General features: G+C 42.6%; 1 protein-coding gene across 9 annotated transcripts in view; it reads left to right on the top strand.

Annotated features, from left to right (window-relative positions):
* Positions 1–19,140, top strand: part of Prune2 (prune homolog 2 with BCH domain) — a 266,156-nt gene that overhangs the window by 171,703 nt on the left and 75,313 nt on the right. For all 9 annotated transcript variants that reach the window (XM_046459424.2, XM_058583989.1, XM_046459423.2 and 6 more), the window contains exons 7-9: positions 1,444–1,602; positions 3,334–9,889; positions 10,203–10,971. In XM_046459424.2, coding sequence (XP_046315380.1) covers positions 1,444–1,602; positions 3,334–9,889; positions 10,203–10,971 — 7,484 coding nt within the window. The remainder of the gene's footprint in view (positions 1–1,443; positions 1,603–3,333; positions 9,890–10,202; positions 10,972–19,140) is intronic.

Below are 19,140 nucleotides of genomic sequence, written 5' to 3' on the forward strand. Positions count from 1 at the left end.
TTTATATAGATACACACACATATGTAGGTACGTATGTATAAGTCATTACTCAGTGTCCATGGGGAATTGGTTCTAGGATCCTCTTTGAATAATCAAATCTGCAGATGTTCAAGTCCACTATATAAAATGGCATAATATTTTCATATAACCCCCATATATCCTCCCTTATACTTGAAATCATCTCTAGATTACTTATTTAATGTATATGACTTATATGGTATTATCTAATATAATGTAGATGCTATGTAAATAATTTTATAGTGTATTGCTTAGTAAATAATGACAAAGAAAAAGGTCTGTGCATATGTAAGTTTCTTTTTCAGAAGATATGTGATCCATGGTTGATCAATTCCACAGATATAGGGGACTGACTCTATGCATGTATGTAAGCTATGATACAGAATTGTGCAGCACAGGTTGATTTTGTGTATGTGTCTCTCCTGTCATGCAATAAATAGTTCTTCAGCATCTAGTATGTGCCAGTTGTGCTAGGAGCTAGCACGTAGATTTCACTGTACTTCTTTCAGGAAGAGAATCACATAGACAAAGTGGTTCTCACTGAAGATAAATCTAGAAAAGAGACCAGCACATTTTCTGTGAATTATATGGGCCACAGTTTGGGGTGCTTTCTGAAATTATTCATTCTTCCATAGCTGCCACATAGACCTAGTAGACCAGAAGTCAAAATTCTTTATAAAAGTCTTTTGGGGTGAGCAGGGGGATCTCAAGTTCAAGGCCAGCCTTAGCAACTTAGTGAGGCCCTGTCTCAAAATAAAAATAAAATTTAAAAAGAAGGGCTTGGGATGTAACTCAGTGGTAAAGTTCCACTGTTTTCAATCCCCAGGACTACATACACAAAACAAACAAACAAATAAATAAACATCTTCTGCACTCCTATGCTACAGTAAAAGTCACTCAGTAAACTCAACTAATTTTATCCTCAGGAATTTCTATTTGTAACTAATAATAGTCATCAAATAAAATTTTCAAATTATAAAAATATAAAATATAAAATATTTAAAATTTTAATTATAAAAATGAAAAATATAAAATGAAAATTTTATAGAGAACACTAATTCCCTCCTATTTTTCTAGCACTAGATTATGAACATAACCCACATTCATATAAATGATAAGAAGAATAAATATGCTTTGTGAAGTAAGGATTTGAATAAGTATTTTAGAAAAAGATGTTATTTGTTACTAATCTAATGCTATTTCTTAATGATGGCAAAGAGTCCTTCCTCCATCGATTTGGGAAAACCTGTAAGTAAAGTGTATTTTAAGCCATAGCATAAAATTTGTCAAACTTTCTCAAAGCAAACTATTCATCTCACTTAAATCTAACTATAAATATCGTCCCTAATGTGTCATCAGATTGGACGTATTTGTGGCACAGCTCTTCACAGACTGACATTAATATCAAATGTCCTGTTGTTTCAGAATTGTCTGTTTCACAGCAATATCACCAGTGATTTGAAAGCATTCACAGACAAGTTTGGTTATGATGTCCTCATCCTGTTCGCTAGCTACCTATCAGAGGAGCAGCAGCCAAGGAGGCAGGTCGCTGTGTATTCCCAGAACCTAGAACTGTGCAGTCAGGTGAGTCCTCCTTCGACCCTAACCCATTTTACTGCATCCTAACCTGCTGGCTTCTAGAACACATGGTGGGAAATGGGAGTGGATTTGTATCTTGTAAGAAATTGACTCCAAGAGATAGCATAAAATGTAAGAGATAGAGTCCTAGCGTTTGAATTTTAGGAAATGCTGGAGGTATTTTGTGCATTGGACCTTTTAAAAGAGCTTGTGTCCATTTTGGGTTGCTATGAGAAAGTTCCCGAGGCTTTATAAAGAAAAGAAGTTGATTTCACTCACAGTTCTAGGGTTTCAAGACCATGGCACTGGCATCTGCTTGGGGTCTGGTGAGGACCTCAAGGCAGATAGTGTCACCCTGATGGGAGAAGTCAGAAGAGATGACACGGTGACACCGGAAGCAGAAGAGTCCGTTGAGATGGCTGAACTTGCTTGATAGCAACCCACTCTAATGAGAACTAATCTAATCCCATGAAACCTTTATAAATCCCTCTGAGGGTGATGCCCCCAAGACCTATAACCTCCTACTAGGACCCCCAACTTTTAAGTCCCCACCACCTCAACACTGCCACCCTGGGGACCAAGCTTCCAGCACATGAACTTTTGGAGGACACAGTCAAATCATATCCAGACCATGGCAGAGCTCCAGGACAATTTTTCTTCTAGACCGAATCCATGAAATCAAGTTTTGCTATCTCAAATAAGAGCAAGTTTACCTTGGGGTGCTGTTTCCTTTTGAGACTGCTCCTCGGTAATAACTAACAAGGTTTAGTTTCTGTTTTTTGCTCGGGCTTTAGTAACTGGTGACCTGAGGCTTTAATCTGTTAGTTGATGGTAGCTAAGATTCTGACTAGGTTAACAGTTGGATCCTCTAGGTTGATGGCTAAGCCTTTTAACCCAAGGTCTAGGAAATAAAAAATAATTAGAAAAAATTAATCATAAAACACCACTGGATATATCAAGCCAGTGCACTTGATTTCTAATGTGAGAACATACTTGACTCGTTACAGGAGAAAACATGTGGGCATCAAATGCTTCTTCCCTCACCGTCCCTCACTAATAGGTTAGACACTGCCTCATGCATCCCCAGGTGGCTGGAAGCAATGCCTCCTTTCTTTCCTATATCCTCCCATTCTGTCCTCAAAGAGCACTGTATCAGCTTTCTTAACACCATATGTGCTCTAGCTTGCTCTCTGTGCTTATCTGTTCCAGATAAGAAGCCCCCTGCCCCTGCCACAGATGCATCTGTGCCTCCTCCTCTGACCTACATGCTTGTGCACCCTGTGTCACCAGCTTGTGGCTCTTTCAATGTTTGACTCTGCATTTGGTTTCAAAGCTGAATTTTTATCTTTGGTTACTGGCTTCCTAGGGACAAGATTTAGACATTGGAAGCCTCCACGATAGTATTTTTCAAATCAAAGCTCTTAGCAGCAGATCCTTCATATTGCATGTAGGAAAGGACTTACATGATTCTAAACCTCTGTACCTGTAACTTTTGAGAGCCACGAGCCAGTGAATCAGCTGGATTTTGAGTTAAATGAGAAGCAGTTTCACAGAATTAAAGGGTTGGTGGTAGATTAAGTGGGGTTTCCCAAGTCTCGAATTATATTCAGTCATTTGAGGTCTTTTTAGATAGATGAACACAGATTACAGTTATGTTAAAAAAAAAAAGTAAGAAAGACAAATTGCAAACTGCAAAGACCACCTGAGTGCTCATGCAGACTTCTGTGCCTCCCTCAGATTTGCTGTGAGCTGGAAGAGTGTCAGAACCCCTGCCTGGAGCTGGAGCCCTTCGAATGTGGCTGTGATGAGATCCTGGTGTACCAGCAGGAGGACCCATCGGTGACTTGTGATCAGGTGGTTCTCCTCATCAAGGAAGTCATCAATAGGAGGTGTCCAGAGATGGTCTCCAACAGCCGGACATCCTCAACAGAAGCCGTGGCAGGCAGTGCCCCCCTCTCCCAGGGCTCTTCTGGGATTATGGAGTTGTATGGTTCTGACATAGAACCACAGCCCAGCTCTGTGAACTTCATAGAAAACCCTCCAGATCTCAATGATTCTAACCAGGCTCAGGTGGATGTCAACGTAGACCTCGTTAGCCCAGATAGCGGGCTGGCCACCATTCGGAGCAGCCGTTCATCCAAGGAGAGCTCAGTGTTCCTCAGTGATGACAGTCCCGTGGGAGAAGGTGCAGGGCCTCACCACAGCCTCCTCCCAGGGTTTGACTCCTATAGTCCCATCCCCGAAGGGGCAGTGGCAGAGGAGCATGCCCGGTCTGGGGATCATGGGGAACGCTTTGACCTCTTCAACTTTGACTCAGCACCCATGGCTTCTGGGCAGTCCCAGCCATCTTCCCATTCCGCAGACTACTCCCCAACAGATGACTTCCCCAACAGTGATTCATCAGAGGGTCAACTTGCTGCTGGGCCCAAAGGACTTGATGAGATCGGGATCAACATGTCCAATTATTCATCCAGTTCACTGTTGTCAGAGGCTGGAAAAGACAGCCTTGTGGAATTTGATGAGGAGCTTGCCCAGAGACAAGAAAGTCTTGGAGACAGCTCTGAAAGAAATTTGAGCATGACAGGTTTTATGGGAGATGACTCTCCTTCACCAGAAAGACTGAAAAATACTGGGAAAAGGATCCCACCAACACCTATGAATAGCTTTGTAGAAAGTTCACCGTCCACTGAAGAGCCAGTCCCACTATATCCAGAAGACATAACCCACAAAGCAATTGACACAGGGCACATGGGGCCACCTCAGACTCGTGCACGGTGCAGCAGCTGGTGGGGTGCTTTGGAAATGGATTCTAAAAATATTGCTGATGCGTGGAGTTCCAGCGAACAAGAATCTGTCTTCCAGAGCCCCGAGTCCTGGAAAGATCATAAGCCCAGCCCAGGGGATAGGAGAGTCTCAGATTCTGCATTTCAGCCAAAGAATCTTGAATTCCCAAAGTCAGATCCTTGGAGGTCTGAATTTGGTCAGGCCGAAATGGGTAGCAATGCTATTCAAGACGAAAAAGAGGAAAGTCTGCAGTTTCAGAGCCTGCCCACTGAGAAGTCACATCTGCCAAATGCTTCCCCCCAGGGAACAAACCACTTGATAGAAGACTTTGCTGCTTTGTGGCATTCTGGCCACTCTCCCACCACAATGCCTGAGCCCTGGGGAAAGTCTACAAATGATGCTGAACCGGCAACTGCAGTGTCATTTCCAGCCTGGAGTGCATTTGGTAATGAAGATAGTACCAAAGCTCTAAAAAATACCTGGAATCTTCACCCAACAAGTAGTGAGACACCTTCTGCGAGGGACCCCAATGAGTGGGCCATGACAAAAAGTGGGTTTTCTTTTCCTTCAGAAGACCTTCAGGACCATTCACCCAGTGAGATAAATAACGAAGCAGCTCCAACAATCTGGGGCAAGAAAAACAATGACTCCAGGGAGAATATTGTTGTATCTGGAAATCCCAGTTCTGATTTAGAACAGGCATGGAATAATTCTAAGCTACCAAGAGAAGATCAGCATGGTTTAGTGGATCCTAAAACTAGAGGGAATGTATATGAAAAGGTAGATTCCTGGAGACTTTTTGAGGAGAATATTAAGAAAGGAGGGTCAGATGTCTTAGCTCCTTGGGAAGATTCCTTCTTATCATATAAATGCTCTGATTACAGTGCATCCAATATGGGAGAAGATTCAGTGCCTTCTCCGTTAGATACCAACTACTCCACCTCTGACTCTTACACATCACCAACATTTGCTGGAGACGAAAAAGAAACTGAAAACAAGCCATTTGCCAAAGAGGCAGGATTGGAGTCAAATGACTGCACCACAGAAGAGCCTGAAGTTCCTCCGCAGTCGCCACAGCAACCACCTAGAAATCGAATCAGTTCTGGTCCTGGGAACCTGGACATGTGGGCTTCACCTCATGCAGATAGTGGTCCTGAAATAAATGCCACTCATGACCCAGGTAAAGATTTACTCAGGACAGAGCACACAGATGATAAGGACGCCTCCATGGAGGATGACATGGCGGAAAGCAGCCAGTCCAGTTACGACGACCCCAGCATGATGCAGATGTACAATGAAACCAACAGGCAGCTCACACTTCTGCACAGCAGCACCAACTCCCACCAGGCAGCCTCTGACAACCTCGACTTGTGGAACAGAGTCATTCTGGAGGACACGCAGTCCACGGCAACCATTTCGGATATGGACAATGACTTGGACTGGGATGACTGCAGTGGGGGGGTGGCGATCACCAGTGATGGCCAAGCAGAGGGATATATGGCTGAAAGTACGGAACCAGAAACCCGATTTTCAGTAAGACAGCTGGAGCCATGGGGCACAGAGTATCAGGAAGCGAATCAGGTAGATTGGGAACTTCCCCAATCTGAGCACACCAAGGACACTGCTCCCAATGAATATCACACTCTGAATGAGAAGAGTGGGCAGCTGATTGCAGACAGTATTTGGGATTCTTTTATAAGAGATAAAGATGTGTCATCATTGAAGTTGCCAGACCCGTCGTATATTATGGATTCAGAACAAAGCAATTTACCTCCTGAAAGTCCCAGCCATTCAGCAAGTGATAAGAATAGTCCCACCCGAGATGTGCTGGAAGTTTCTGGAATCAGTGAGTCAGCAGCACTTACAACTCATCCTGACAACCAGGAAACAGGGACAGCAGCCCTGCAAGGTGACACAGAATCCCTGGTGACCGGGCTTGAGAGTCCAGGACATTTTGCCCACTCAGATCCATGGATGATAAGTCACAGCTACGAAAAAAGTGAAACTGAGAATGAAATTCCAGGATCCGTGGACAGGGGGAGCCTTGATAAAGGGGATCCAGTAGATCTGGGAATGGATAGCACTTCAGGGATTTATGGAAAAGGGCCTAATGATCTCTCTTCTCCAGTTGCATCTGAACATGAAGAAGTCGGCACCGAATCAGGCAAAACCAGCTCTCTTTCAGTCACTTTCAGTCCTCAAACCAAGGAGTCACAAGATGTTTTAGAGTTTGAATCTTACAATATAACCTCTTATGATACACAAACAGAGATGTCCACAAACAACCTGCAAGCAAAGGAGACCTATGAAGAGTCCCTCATAAGTCAAGGAAATTCAGATGAAACTACTGAGATTCCAGATGGGATGAATTTAACAAAAAATGTATCTTTATCTGAAATGGATCCTGAGGAAACTAAAGAATATAACATTCTGGAGCCAGAAAGAGTAAAAGAAGCATCTCCCCAAAGCCTGGATATTTGGGATTGCCCTACAGACAGTGATGTGCAGGATAATCACCCGAGCTCTGAGATAACTAAGAATCTTGAAGCTAAGGATACTGACAACAGCCTTCCAGGAACCGGTTCATCTGGAGATTATGACAGAAATAGTGTTTCTAGTGGGTATACTCACTCAAGTGCATCGAGTCCTGACCTAAATGATTCTTTGGCTGCATTGTCTCCCTGGGGCCATGTACCCCGTGTGGATCATCAGCAAGAGGATGGAGATGGATGGAGTAAGCAGGATCACCAAGAATCGGAACCAGTCACCACTGAGGGCCAAGAAGAAGCCATTTCTGAAATGAAAGATTTGGAGGAAAGCAGAACAGATGGGCTTGAAAACAGCTTTGATCACAAGGTTCCTAAATTTTTAGAGATTTGGAATGACTCAGTGGATCGTGATTCCCTATCCTCTTTATCCAGTCCTGAAACAGGAAAATATTCTGACTATTCAGGTGATTATCTGGAAAGAAATGTAACATTTAGCCTTCAGGAGAAAAATGAATGTGACATTCCTGAATCTGTGCAGCCAGAGGACGCCACGGCCATTCGAGCAAGCTCTGACTCTGATGAGGATGGTATAGGTGATGATGTATCAGTAGAGAAAGAGATCCCTTTGGTCACTTGTCAGGTGGCTCAGAGTGAATCCAGAGCTTGGGATTCATTAACTGAATCCAATTCCTTGGCCACGGTGGATCCCATGCCCGAGGAGTTTTCAGACAATGCAGGCAGCTCAGAACCAGCAGGGAATGAAAATGAGTCAAACCCTTTCTGTGACAATTTGCAAAGCAGCCTTGATCAGTGGAATTTCTCACCACTCACAGAGACTGAAGCACAGATCACAGCAGTGGAAGACAGGAGATCTTCTCCAGAGACAGAGAGGACCAGAGATGACGTATGGCAAGTATCTCCCAAAACTGAACCAAAGAGTGAGGATCATTCTAGATCGGAAATGCATGGCTTTTCAGCTCAAGGCAACGAGTGGTGGAATGCCCCTCCGCCCGAAGCGAGATCAATCGAAAGTACAAGTGCATTTGAAGGGAAGCTGTGTAACTCGAGCGCTGTGTTAGAGATGAATTCTTCGGACTACCAAAGTGTGGGTCCCTGGGGAGCACCCATGCAGGGTGATATGGAATCCATAGAAGCATACTGTACTAATCCTTTCAGTGATAAACTTCAGTCACCCTTTCTGGATGATCATGGAGACAACTCCCATGAGCAATTCTGGAACATTCAACCAAGACAGCCAGACCCATATGCTGATCCGTTTAGCCAGCTTGTAATATTGGACCAAATTAAAGATAAGGATTCCACAGAGCAAACCTTCATATCTTCTACTGGCAACAACCTTCCTTCTGAAATGCCCACCCCAGAGCGGTGTCAGGATTCCATGCTGACCGTCTGGGACCAGCCGGACCCAGCATTTACTCCCACAGATGAAAATGAATGTGTTATAGCCAATACCTCAACTGCTGAATGTCAAGAAGCAAATTGGTGGGAACAAGAAAAACCAGACCTTGGTGAAATGACACATTCCAGCATTGCTGCAGAAAATATCCCTACTGTCAGTTCCCCTACACAGTTGATAAAGAAATCAGGCTCTGAATGGGATAGCTCCAGCCCTAGTGAGAGCCCCCAAGGTCCCTTTGTTCCAGATATTTTGCATGGCAACTTCCAAGAGGGTAGGCAGCTGGCCTCAGCTTCGCCTGACTTGTGGATGGATGTCAAGCAGCCCTTCAGTGTAAAACCAGATGGTGAGAATCCTGATATACTAACTCACTGTGACCAGGACAGCAATTCTCAGGCCTCCAACAGCCCTGATATATGTCATGATTCTGAAGCAAAGCAAGAGACTGAGCAGCACGTCAGTGTTTGCATGGGACCTGAAGTGAAACTCAGTGATTGTTATCTTGCTGAGCCAAAGGTGAATGAAGAACCTAGTCAGGAGCCTGGGCAGGAATCTATCCCATACAACCCAGAGCTCTGTTCTGAAAATGTAATTCCACTACCTCCCATCAGCAATCAAGCAAATATAGATGGCTCATCTCAGCCTCCCTCTTATAAAGGTTCTCCAGAACCTCCTGAAATGAATGATGATGACAGTACAGGTTTAAAAGCATCAGAAAAAAGAATTGGCTTAGATTCAGCACCAATTTTGGAAGTTTCAATCCCAAGGACTGAAAATGTGGGAACTAGGGTTTTTGTAGCTCACCAGGAGCCACCTGTAGAAGGCAGTGGCTTTTGGGTATCAGAGAACTTTTCTCCTGAAAGTCAGACAGGTACAAGAGCTTCACCTAGCTATGAACCGTCTTTTGCTCCTGTGAATCCTGCCACAGCTACTGATGCTTTGCTGGCCTCAGACACCTGCCTGGATGTAGGTGAAGCTGCCTTTGACCATAGTTTCAGTGATGCCTCTGGTCTCAACACTTCTACAGGAACAATAGATGACATGAGTAAATTGACATTATCGGAAGGTCATCCCGAGACACCAGTTGATGGGGATACAGGGAAGCAAGAGATCTGTTCATCTGAAGCCTCGTGGGGTGATTTTGAGTATGATGTAATGGGCCAGAATATCGATGAAGATTTAATGAAAGAACCTGAACACTTTCTTTATGGTGGTGACCCTCCCTTGGAGGAAGATGCTCTGAAGCAATCGCTGGCACCCTACACGCCTCCCTTTGATTTGTCCTATCTCACAGAACCTACCCACGGTGCTGAAAGAACAGAGGAACCTGGGTCCCCAGAGGATGTGTCTCTGGGGAGTGAAGCAGCAGAGATGCTGCTTTCCGCCCTTCCTGATCAGAATGAGAGAAAACACCCTGAGACCCCAAATGGACAGCCTGGACACCAGCTGGTGGTACTGCATATTCATGAAGACCTTGAATCAGTTTCTTCACCTGTAGGAGGGGCAGGCTCCAACACTGAGTTATCACCATCAAATATTGACTGGGAAGTAGAAACAGATAATTCTGATCCACCAGCAGGTGGCGACATGGGACCATCAAATGGTAAGAAACCTCCCCATTCCTCCTCTCCCGAGAAACTGCTGGCTTCAATTAAACTAGTGCGATTGTAAAATATACTCTTTCTACCAATATAGGTAAAGAGAAACTAACTACATTTGCTCTGCATGCTAGCCAATGCTTGTAAAATGCAACAAAATCTAATGCTCATATCATAATACCTATCCCTGAAAATTGAACAACTCTACAAAATAAAAATATTTTTTAAATTTTTAAAATAATCACTTGCAAAGATCCCAAATCACACAACGTGTTATTTAAGATTTGTTCTCCCCATCTCACTTTCATCTTTTTCTAGGTGCCATCCAGGAAACATTAGAGATAGAAGAAGAAAAAATAATTCCTACTGAAGAATCTGAGCAGATAAAATCAGAATACAAGGATGAAAGATGCATAGCCAAGAATGAGGATCATCATGTACTACACATGGATTACATACTTGTAAGCCATGAAAAAAATTCACCCTTGAAGTCAGAGGCCTGTGAAGCAAGAGGAAGCATATCTGAATCAGAAGAATCACCCATAGAATCCCAAGAAACAGGGCTTCCAGGAACTCAGTTAGCAAACTTTCCAGACCCATGTCAGCCTGCCTCCTTACATGAAAACAAAGATCATCATGAAGAGGAAATGTCTTCCAAAGACGACAAGAGGTCATCTCTTGAAAGCCCTACACAAGACCAGAGTTGGATGGTCTTGGGCCATGGTGAAGTTGGTGATCCATCATTGGAAGCCAGAGATTCAAGGCCTGGATGGTCTTGCCAGACTGTGGAGCCATGCTCTGATCTTAGCCTGGGCAAGGATCCCCAGGTGCAGGTTCTGGGAGGAATGAAGCCTCTAGAGTCTTTAGCACTAGAGGAAGTCTCTGTTGGTCAGAGCAGCCAATCACAGAGGAACAAAAGGCAAGGCAGGGCTGTCCCAGATGCAGTTCTGTTGCAGACGGTCACCCATGACAATGAATGGGAAATGCTTTCACCACAGCCTTCTCAGAAAAACAAGATCCCTGAGAGGGAAATGAAGGAGGAGACAGAGTTCCTTGAGCCTGGAACCAGGAAACCAAGACCAAATGGGTGAGCAAAATATTAGACTTATTTTTTTTCTTGAAAATCATTTTATTTAGAAACCAGGGAAATGGTGAGGGGTTATGGAATGTGAAGAACCCCTGCATGATAGGAGCGTTGCTTTTATTTATTGCAAGGCATATCATCCATAAAACTAGAGAACTATGAACATAATGATAATCTGTGCACATTTCCAGCCAAAAACCAACCAAACAAAAAATACCTTCTTCAAGTCTTATACTGACCCCGACCCTACATACTTCAGTACTTATATGATGCTGAAACAGGAAATGGAATGGAGTGTCACTGCATTTCTTCAGCACCTACTATGTGCAAGGCAGTTTGCACAGGTCATTTAATCTTTATGCTAGCGGAGGAAAAAAAAATAGGTGAAATGGGGAAGAAGAAATTCAAGGCCCTGAATGTTTCTGTCACTCTCCTAGATTTAAGTAACCAGAGTAAGCACTCTGGGCTTCAAAGCTTTCCTCCTCCAAAGCCCATACGTTTCTGGCTGACATACTGCCTATCTTATAGAAAAGGCATTTTCTGGTCTGATGTAAACACTGAACTTTCTGGTAGAGATAAGGAGACTCCAGAGCAGGCTCAAAATCTTTGTGTGAAACATTCGCCCCCTAATTGGCTGAGAAACTGGCAAATGGATGCAGCCCTCCATCCATTCATTCATATGACTTCTGAGAATTGGCCTTGTGCCACATTTCCAGGTAGCCAAGGAGCGTACAGCAGGCAACGCATGTTGTTACCACCTTCAATATTTTGGTTCTGTTGAAACTGTTTTTCAACTTTTTATTTCTCTTCATTGGCCCTTATTACCACTCCTCCACCCCCTGCTCCCATTGACAAAAAGGGAAAATAGTAAAAAGTAAATTAAGCAACGGGGAAACCCTGATTTCTCTTTAAAATACAGTGGAGGAAAGATGTCATTTTTCCTGCTCAGTTTGGGAATATAAAGGACTACATTCACCACGTGAGTCAAGGAATCTGGATCCCATCCTGGATCTACTGTTACCAGCTATGTATTTTAGGATTAAACCCAGGCTTACATTTCCTCGTCTGTGAAATTAGTGGGTTGGACTGGATGGTCTCAAGCCTTCCCGTAGTATTAAATTCTGTGAACTTAATTTGTGTGGAAACAGAATGTGTTCAAGGAAGCTTCGGCATTTGCAAATTACATTTCTTGATGAAAGAAAACAGAACACAAAAAAGCGTTGCAGGAGGATGTGGGGTTACTAAACGGCTGTATTGAGTTAAAATCTGTACCATATTCAAGTGCAGCTTTGTGAACTGACATTTTCGGTCGGCCTAATCTTTCTTTTCCTGTCAAGCTACTTCCTTCCAGAGAGACCCCAGATCCGTTATCAGAAAGAGGAGCAGATGGATCCCAGCAGCCCTGCTGGCATTGCTGTGGGTTGAGCTGAGAACTCAGGCAGCCACGAGTTGGCTGAGCTATTGTTTGGCTTCTTGTCTGCATTTCGCACATACCCCTGCAATCCAACAGATGACAGTCCCTGTCCAATTGTGCCACTAGCACATTTTCTTTCAATGGAAAAGAAAAGATTCCTTTGCTCATCTCTTTCTGCTCAGTTCCTATCATACTGAAACTTTCTCACAGTGCGAGGCTGGGGCACATGTTCCCCTCGGCATTGCTATTAATTTTTGCATAACACTCTGTATCAGAAAGTTTCCCTCTGTGCTGATTTTGGGAAGAGACCAGTCGTTTAAAACAGCAGTCCTCTAGGACCAGTGACATCATTACTACCAGAGTGCTTGTAAGAGGTGCAATGATCTGCTCCATCCCAGACCTCCCTCAGGAACTCCAGGGGCTGGGCACAGGCAACTGTGCTTCAGCTGCGCCTCCCAGTGATTCAGGTACACACTTCAGTTTGAGAACTACTGCTCTAGATCGGACTCCTAGCCTAGATGTTTTCAGTTTAATTAAGGAACTAGACCTAGGTGAAAAGGTCTATTATAATAGTCAAGATGGTATATAACTGATGTCATTTTAACTTTAAATAGCTCAAATTATGGGCATTTGTCATAGATCAGCTGCTAAGCACTCTCTGTGCATTATTTCATTTGACCATGGCAACTGTGTGGGGTAAAATTATATAAGGGAGTAACTGATAAGAGACTCCTGTTTAGGGCACCTGTATGGAGCAGGTACCAGGACAGTGTATCATCTATCAGGAGGGAGGGTAGGTACTCAGGGCCGTCAATACTTTAAAGCCCATGAGAATGTTTTACTTTCTTTTACAGTCAGAAGGGAAGAATAATTATATTCCTCTGTGTACTATATTTGTCTATTTACCAAAATAATTGCAAAATGAACTTAAAAGAAAAAACTATAATGAAGGAAGGGGCCCCTGAATCAGAAGGTCCCCTGGAAGTTACAGTGTGGCTGAGAGGTACAAGTAGAGATGGATGAAAGGAAGATCATAATTTGCAAAGGTGAAGAGGAGGTAAGCAGCCCGTCAAGTGAACTGGGAAGAGTAAGATGCAGGAACTCACGGCGACAGGAAGGCAAGCACAGAATGAGAGAGCCATGCTTTCCCAAACAAAAACCTGGCCACACCTGACACGTCATTTGATCACAGGACAGAATATCTAAAATCAAGACCATCGAACAAAAGAAAGAGGGGAGGGGGACTTCATAAATAGACGTAGGTTCCCAGTGTGCGTGATATGGCACACCGGTTACAAATGCACTGCTTTCCTCTCTTCGCCTGCCTCACCCCCTCAGCTCTCAGACGGCTTTCAGCACCCAAGAAAGCATGAGAAACATGTCTTTTGTTCTCATTCCACCTGCTCACTCTTATTAACAAAATGTATTAGTAGGCTAGGAGATAGCCTCTGTCCTTGAAATTGTCAGTACTCTGTTCATGTTCCCTAGGATGGGCCTTCCCAAAGCCCTTTGCCAACATGTTGGTCATCCTACAGCTATAGACTGGGCCATCAGTGGATTAAATACTAGTTCCCTGAGATAGTGATGAATGTACCTGGTCCTTCCTGTGTAGTCTCAGAGGACATCTGCAGAGTAAGCATTGATTAAAACGAAGGGGCAAAGCATGGTCAGAAGAATGATGCATAAAGAAAGGGACGATTGTGTCATGTATTATTCAGGGGTTTCCAGAGGAACAGAAACAATAGGAGATATATACAATATATATGTATATCTATAATATCTATATCTATATTTCTCTCTATATATATCAATGCATACATATAACAATAAGGGATATCTATGTCTATATATCAATGCATACATATAATGGTAGGAGACATAGATAAATAAAGGGAAGGGAGGGAGAGAGAGAGAGAATGGACTTATGTGTGATAATACTGACAAATCCAATCTCATGAGAGCAGGTCAGCAACCTAGAAACTCAGGGAAGAGTCAGTATTAAATGGCATCCAAATTCTGAGGGCAGCAGGCTAAAAACTCAGACAGTTTTGAGGAGAATTCTTTCTTCAGGAAACTTCAGACCTCTCTTGTATGGCCTTTAACTGATTGGATGAGGCCTGCCCCTGTTAAGAAGCATAATGTACTTTACTCAAAATCTGCCAATTTCCGTGGTAATAACTTCTAAAAAGCATTTTTACATAGACATCTAGACTGGTCTTTGGTCTAATAACTGGGCACCACAGCCTCACCAAGTTAATACATAACATGAACCATCATAGTGGATAGTCAAAAGCCCAAATGATATGCCCAGCAGGAAATAGCTGCATAGGGTGACAAAAGGAATAATTTCTAAGAGGGCTAGAAAAACTGATGATATTGCCTGATCTTGGAGATACATGCAGCAGTGGGGGGTGGAAGGAATGAAGGGGAAGGGATGAGAAGGGAGAGGGCCTTACATTAATGTCATTTGGACCTCTTTGTGTGTGGTGCTGAGGATGTACCCAGGTCCTTGGGGATGCTAGGCCAGGGCTCTCCCTCTGAGCCACACCCCCAGCCCATCTCCCAGACCTTTGACATGGAGTATTTAGAAGGAAAACTGACCCTTATATTTGTGGAGATATATCTTGCTTCCTCACTCTGTGAGGCAAGGTATTTAGTGTTCCGCAAAATAAAAATAACCTTCAAACACAACATATTTCATATTCCATATACTCTGCTTCTACGCTGACCTCTATGTATTCTATCTTTTTTAAATTAGTAATTTTTAAACCTTTTTTCTTGTCTAATAAGACTATAGAAGAGAACTCATATTTTCTCCTGTGAGTGAGTGACCTTTTGGTTTTTTATGAGACCTTCAAAATTAGACTTTTTCTGTCTATGACTTACATTTGGAGAGTTAATACATTGGTTCTCTTATCCACATGGGTAAATAAATAATCTGTAGACTCTTTCTCTCCATATTGGGTAATGGGAACTCTGCGAAGAATCTCATGGCCCCTTTCTGAGCCTTGCTGTGTGGTTAGGCTATGTCCCAGGTCGAAACATCTGCCCTCACTAACAGGTGAGTTGATTTTCCACAAATTCAGCTTTCTGTAATTTATTTACTGTTTCTTGGCTTTTTCCTGAACCAATCATGGAAAACCAAACTTGGCACTAACTCTGTTCATTTATGTTTGTAATTAGAGTTGATCATTTAGTGTGTTATATTTGGTGAGTTGGTGGTGACAAGTCTCAAGTCCTTTAAATTTGCAATTCAGTTTCTTCCTTCTTCCCTCCCTCTTTTCTCTCCCTTTCTTTCTTTGTGGTTTCCTAACCCCTCATCTCTGCATATCTGGCCAACCCTACCCTGAGCAGACCTTCAATAATAAGAGCTAGCAAATTAACAATTATATTATTTTCTCGTTCACCAATTGTCATTTGAGATAGGTAGGTCAAGTTTAACTATCACTATGACTCAGTCTAGTGAAAAGACTGTTTTTGTGAACAGCTAAGATAACAGGCATGGTGGTGCACCCATCTAGTCTGAGCTATTTGGGAGGCTGGGTGGGAGGATCACTGAGCTCACTGAGTTCCATATGAGCCTTGAATTGTCTCAAACAAATAAAAAGTGAGCTGCTAAATGCCATCCAGAAATTAGAAAGTGGTGAAGTTGAAACTTAAACCTAAGACTTCTCACTTCCATCTCAGAGCTTGTCAATGAAGCATGGTAGTTTCAAGTCATTCTTGAACATCTGTGAATTCATTCCTGTTTCCCCCATTGTCTCATCAAAAGGCCTACAAAGCTTCAGAGTGAAAGTTCTCAGTGCAATTTCTTGAGAATGACTGAGCCAGAACTTGCCTTTCAGACAATCTTGTGACCTACTGAACTCTTCTGATGTCTACCACAGCAAACTGATGAGAGCTACCATCATGTTGGTAGCTGCTCCCTATTGGGAGCGTGCAGAACCAACCTGGGTGCCTGAAGGTCAGAGGGAAACAAGAAAATCAAAGCCTCTCTATGTTCATTTAATTTTTTCAAATATTTATAGATGCAGAATCTTGTGGTGAGGAATTTTACAATGAGGCAGCCCTGAGTGCCAACCCAAGCAGATACAGTTCAATCGACTGGCAGGAGGAACACCCACAGAGGAACCCATTTGTGTTGTATTGGCTTCTCATTTTAGGAAAATTCAAGTTGTATCTCTGCCTGAAAGCTTAAAATTTCAGAATTAATGGCAAAGCTTCCTTAAAAAAAAAAAAAAAAAAAAACTTTCTTGAAAATTGATGGTATTTGAGGAAGACAAGAAGTCATGACTTTCCTAAGTAGGATAAATTATTACAATGTCAGGGACACAGGAGAAAACAGGTGACACATTCAAATTAGGAAAATTCAAGAGATTTTTTTTTAAGGGAGGATTTATACAGATGGAGGTAAAGTGTGGGGACCCACAGGAATAGCACAGTGGCCTAAGAATAGTGGCAGCAAGAAGGGAGGGATCCTAGATCCCAGAACAACAATTTCAAGAATTTAGGGTAGAAATTAGGGTAGAACTGTCTTCAGATCCAGTCAGTCCCACTGGGAGGGGCTGGGTGAGTACTTGTTCCTACCTCCCTCTCCTTCCTCCCTCTCATCTCCCACTCCCATCCTCATTGGACAAAATCAAGTGGCAGTCCCAAGGGTGGGGAGGCTGGCAGAGAGCAGGGTGGAGGAAGTAAGGGTGTGGAGTGAGGAGGCAGATGTTATTCAGCACAGCTGGCAGAGGTGGAGTGTGGTGAAACCTCCGCTTCTGAACACTGTACTGAGATATTTATGTACAGGATTAGTTAACTGACCTCTGGCGGAGGATCTGTCTCCAAGACTAATGTGAGTCCTTTTGGAACAAAGGCTATCTAAAAGTCAGCCCAGAAATCCAAGCTGCTGTTTCTGAACCTGAAACAATTTTGCTCCTCCCTCACCTCTGGGAATATTTGCCAAAATCTGGAGACATTTGTTGTCACAACTGGGGTGGGTGACACTCTTGGGGTGGGGACAGGCCAAGAATGCTGCTAGACATCCTACAAGGGCACAAGATATTCCCCACAACAAAGGATTATTCAATCTCAGGTACCTGTAGTGCCAAAGCTAAGAAGCCCGCTCTCTTCCAACCACCTTACTTTCTTCCTACCACTTATTTTCCCTCTGAAATGATCTTCCATTTATTTAATTGATTTTATCATATCTTGCTCTACCTATGAAAATATAACCTCCAGAAAAGCAGAAGTTTGGTGTGTCTTGTTCATCATTGTACCCCTGGTGCTTAGAATAACACTTGTCAAATGTCAGGTGCCCCACGGAAAAGAAATGCAGTTTGTCTGACATAATTTCCTTTTTTTGAAAATGTCAGGTATTTAGTGCTCCTTTCCCCAAGGTAGTTGTGCTAGATTTAACTTGGGAACAACAGGCATCTTTCTCTTCAAAAGTTACAAAATACATCTTTTGAAATTTAAGAATGTGGTTAGCTATGGAGTTGTGGCTCAGTGGTAGAACGCTTGCCTTGCATGCGTGAGGCACTGGGTTCGATCCTCAGCACCACATAAAAATAAATAAATAAGATAAAGATATTGTGTCCATCTACAACTAAAAAATATTTTTTAAAAGAACATGGTTACCTGTTTTTAGTGTTCCTATACTTCTCCTTCAGGATTCTTATAATCTTTTAGTTTTCCTATGGTGCTATTACTCATTTCATTCAACCTCTTGGAGAAAAATAGATGTTTTTATTTTTTAAATTGGTCATGTGTTCCTTTACCATAACTATTATAATCTATTCAGTTCGAATGTCCTTTTCCTTATCAGGGAAAAAAATGGTTTTACTAAATCATCTCTTACGTATAAACTCAAGCAGCAGTTGACAATATGTAACCTTCAAAGACCTTTATATCTTTATTTTTTAAACCTCAATTCATGAAATAATCATTTGAAAATACTAATTAAGCTCTCAGTGAATAACTAAAACCCCAGTAGAGAATTTGACATCTACCATGCCTCTTTTGTCAATATAATCACCGGTATGCTGCTTATTGCATTTAAGCAGTAATTCTTATTTAAAAACATAATTGTAGGTGCCTCCATATAAGAATAAAATAATACATTTTCTCAGTTGCTGACTCTGGTTTAGGATTATTTTGCCAGGTATAATCTGGAAGAATGTCCTATAAGACAACAGGAAGTATTATTGGTGATAGTGTCCCACATGTCAAATTTAATGAAGTATTAATTTTAAAGGTAGCTGAGTTTGGCCTGATGTCAATAACTTAATCACTTTCCATATCAGCTGCTGACTTTAAAACAGATACTATTTAAAACAGAACACACTTAACTTTCTTTCTGTGGCCTTCCATTGCTGCCTTTTCCACTTGGAGAAGGAAACCAGCATTGCATAATGGAGAGGTCTCCAACCAGGCACATGTCTGTAATCCAGCTACTTGGGAGGCTGAGGCAGGAGGATTGTAAGCTGGAGGTCAGACTGGGCAATTTAGTGAGACCCTGTTCCAAAACTTAATATAAGAAAAAGTATAGGGCTGTAGCTCAGTGGTAGAGTGCCCCTGGGTTCACTCCCCAGTAAAGTTGGGCTAAAAGTTATTATGTTCCTTTTTATTATGTAAAATTTCTTTATTATTTTATTTTCCTTAACAAGTCAGTGTATCTGGGTGGCATTTTTAGAATTAATAATCATATTAGTAGCAAACTTCTGTTGCAAGAGTTTCTCAACCCAGACTCTCTACATAGGTTGTGTTAT

The sequence above is a fragment of the Marmota monax genome, unplaced genomic scaffold (genome assembly GCF_021218885.2).
Source record: "Marmota monax isolate L192 unplaced genomic scaffold, Marmota_monax_Labrador192_F-V1.1 WCK01_AAM20220418_F8-fsc00059, whole genome shotgun sequence".
Taxonomy (NCBI): Eukaryota; Metazoa; Chordata; class Mammalia; order Rodentia; family Sciuridae; genus Marmota; species Marmota monax.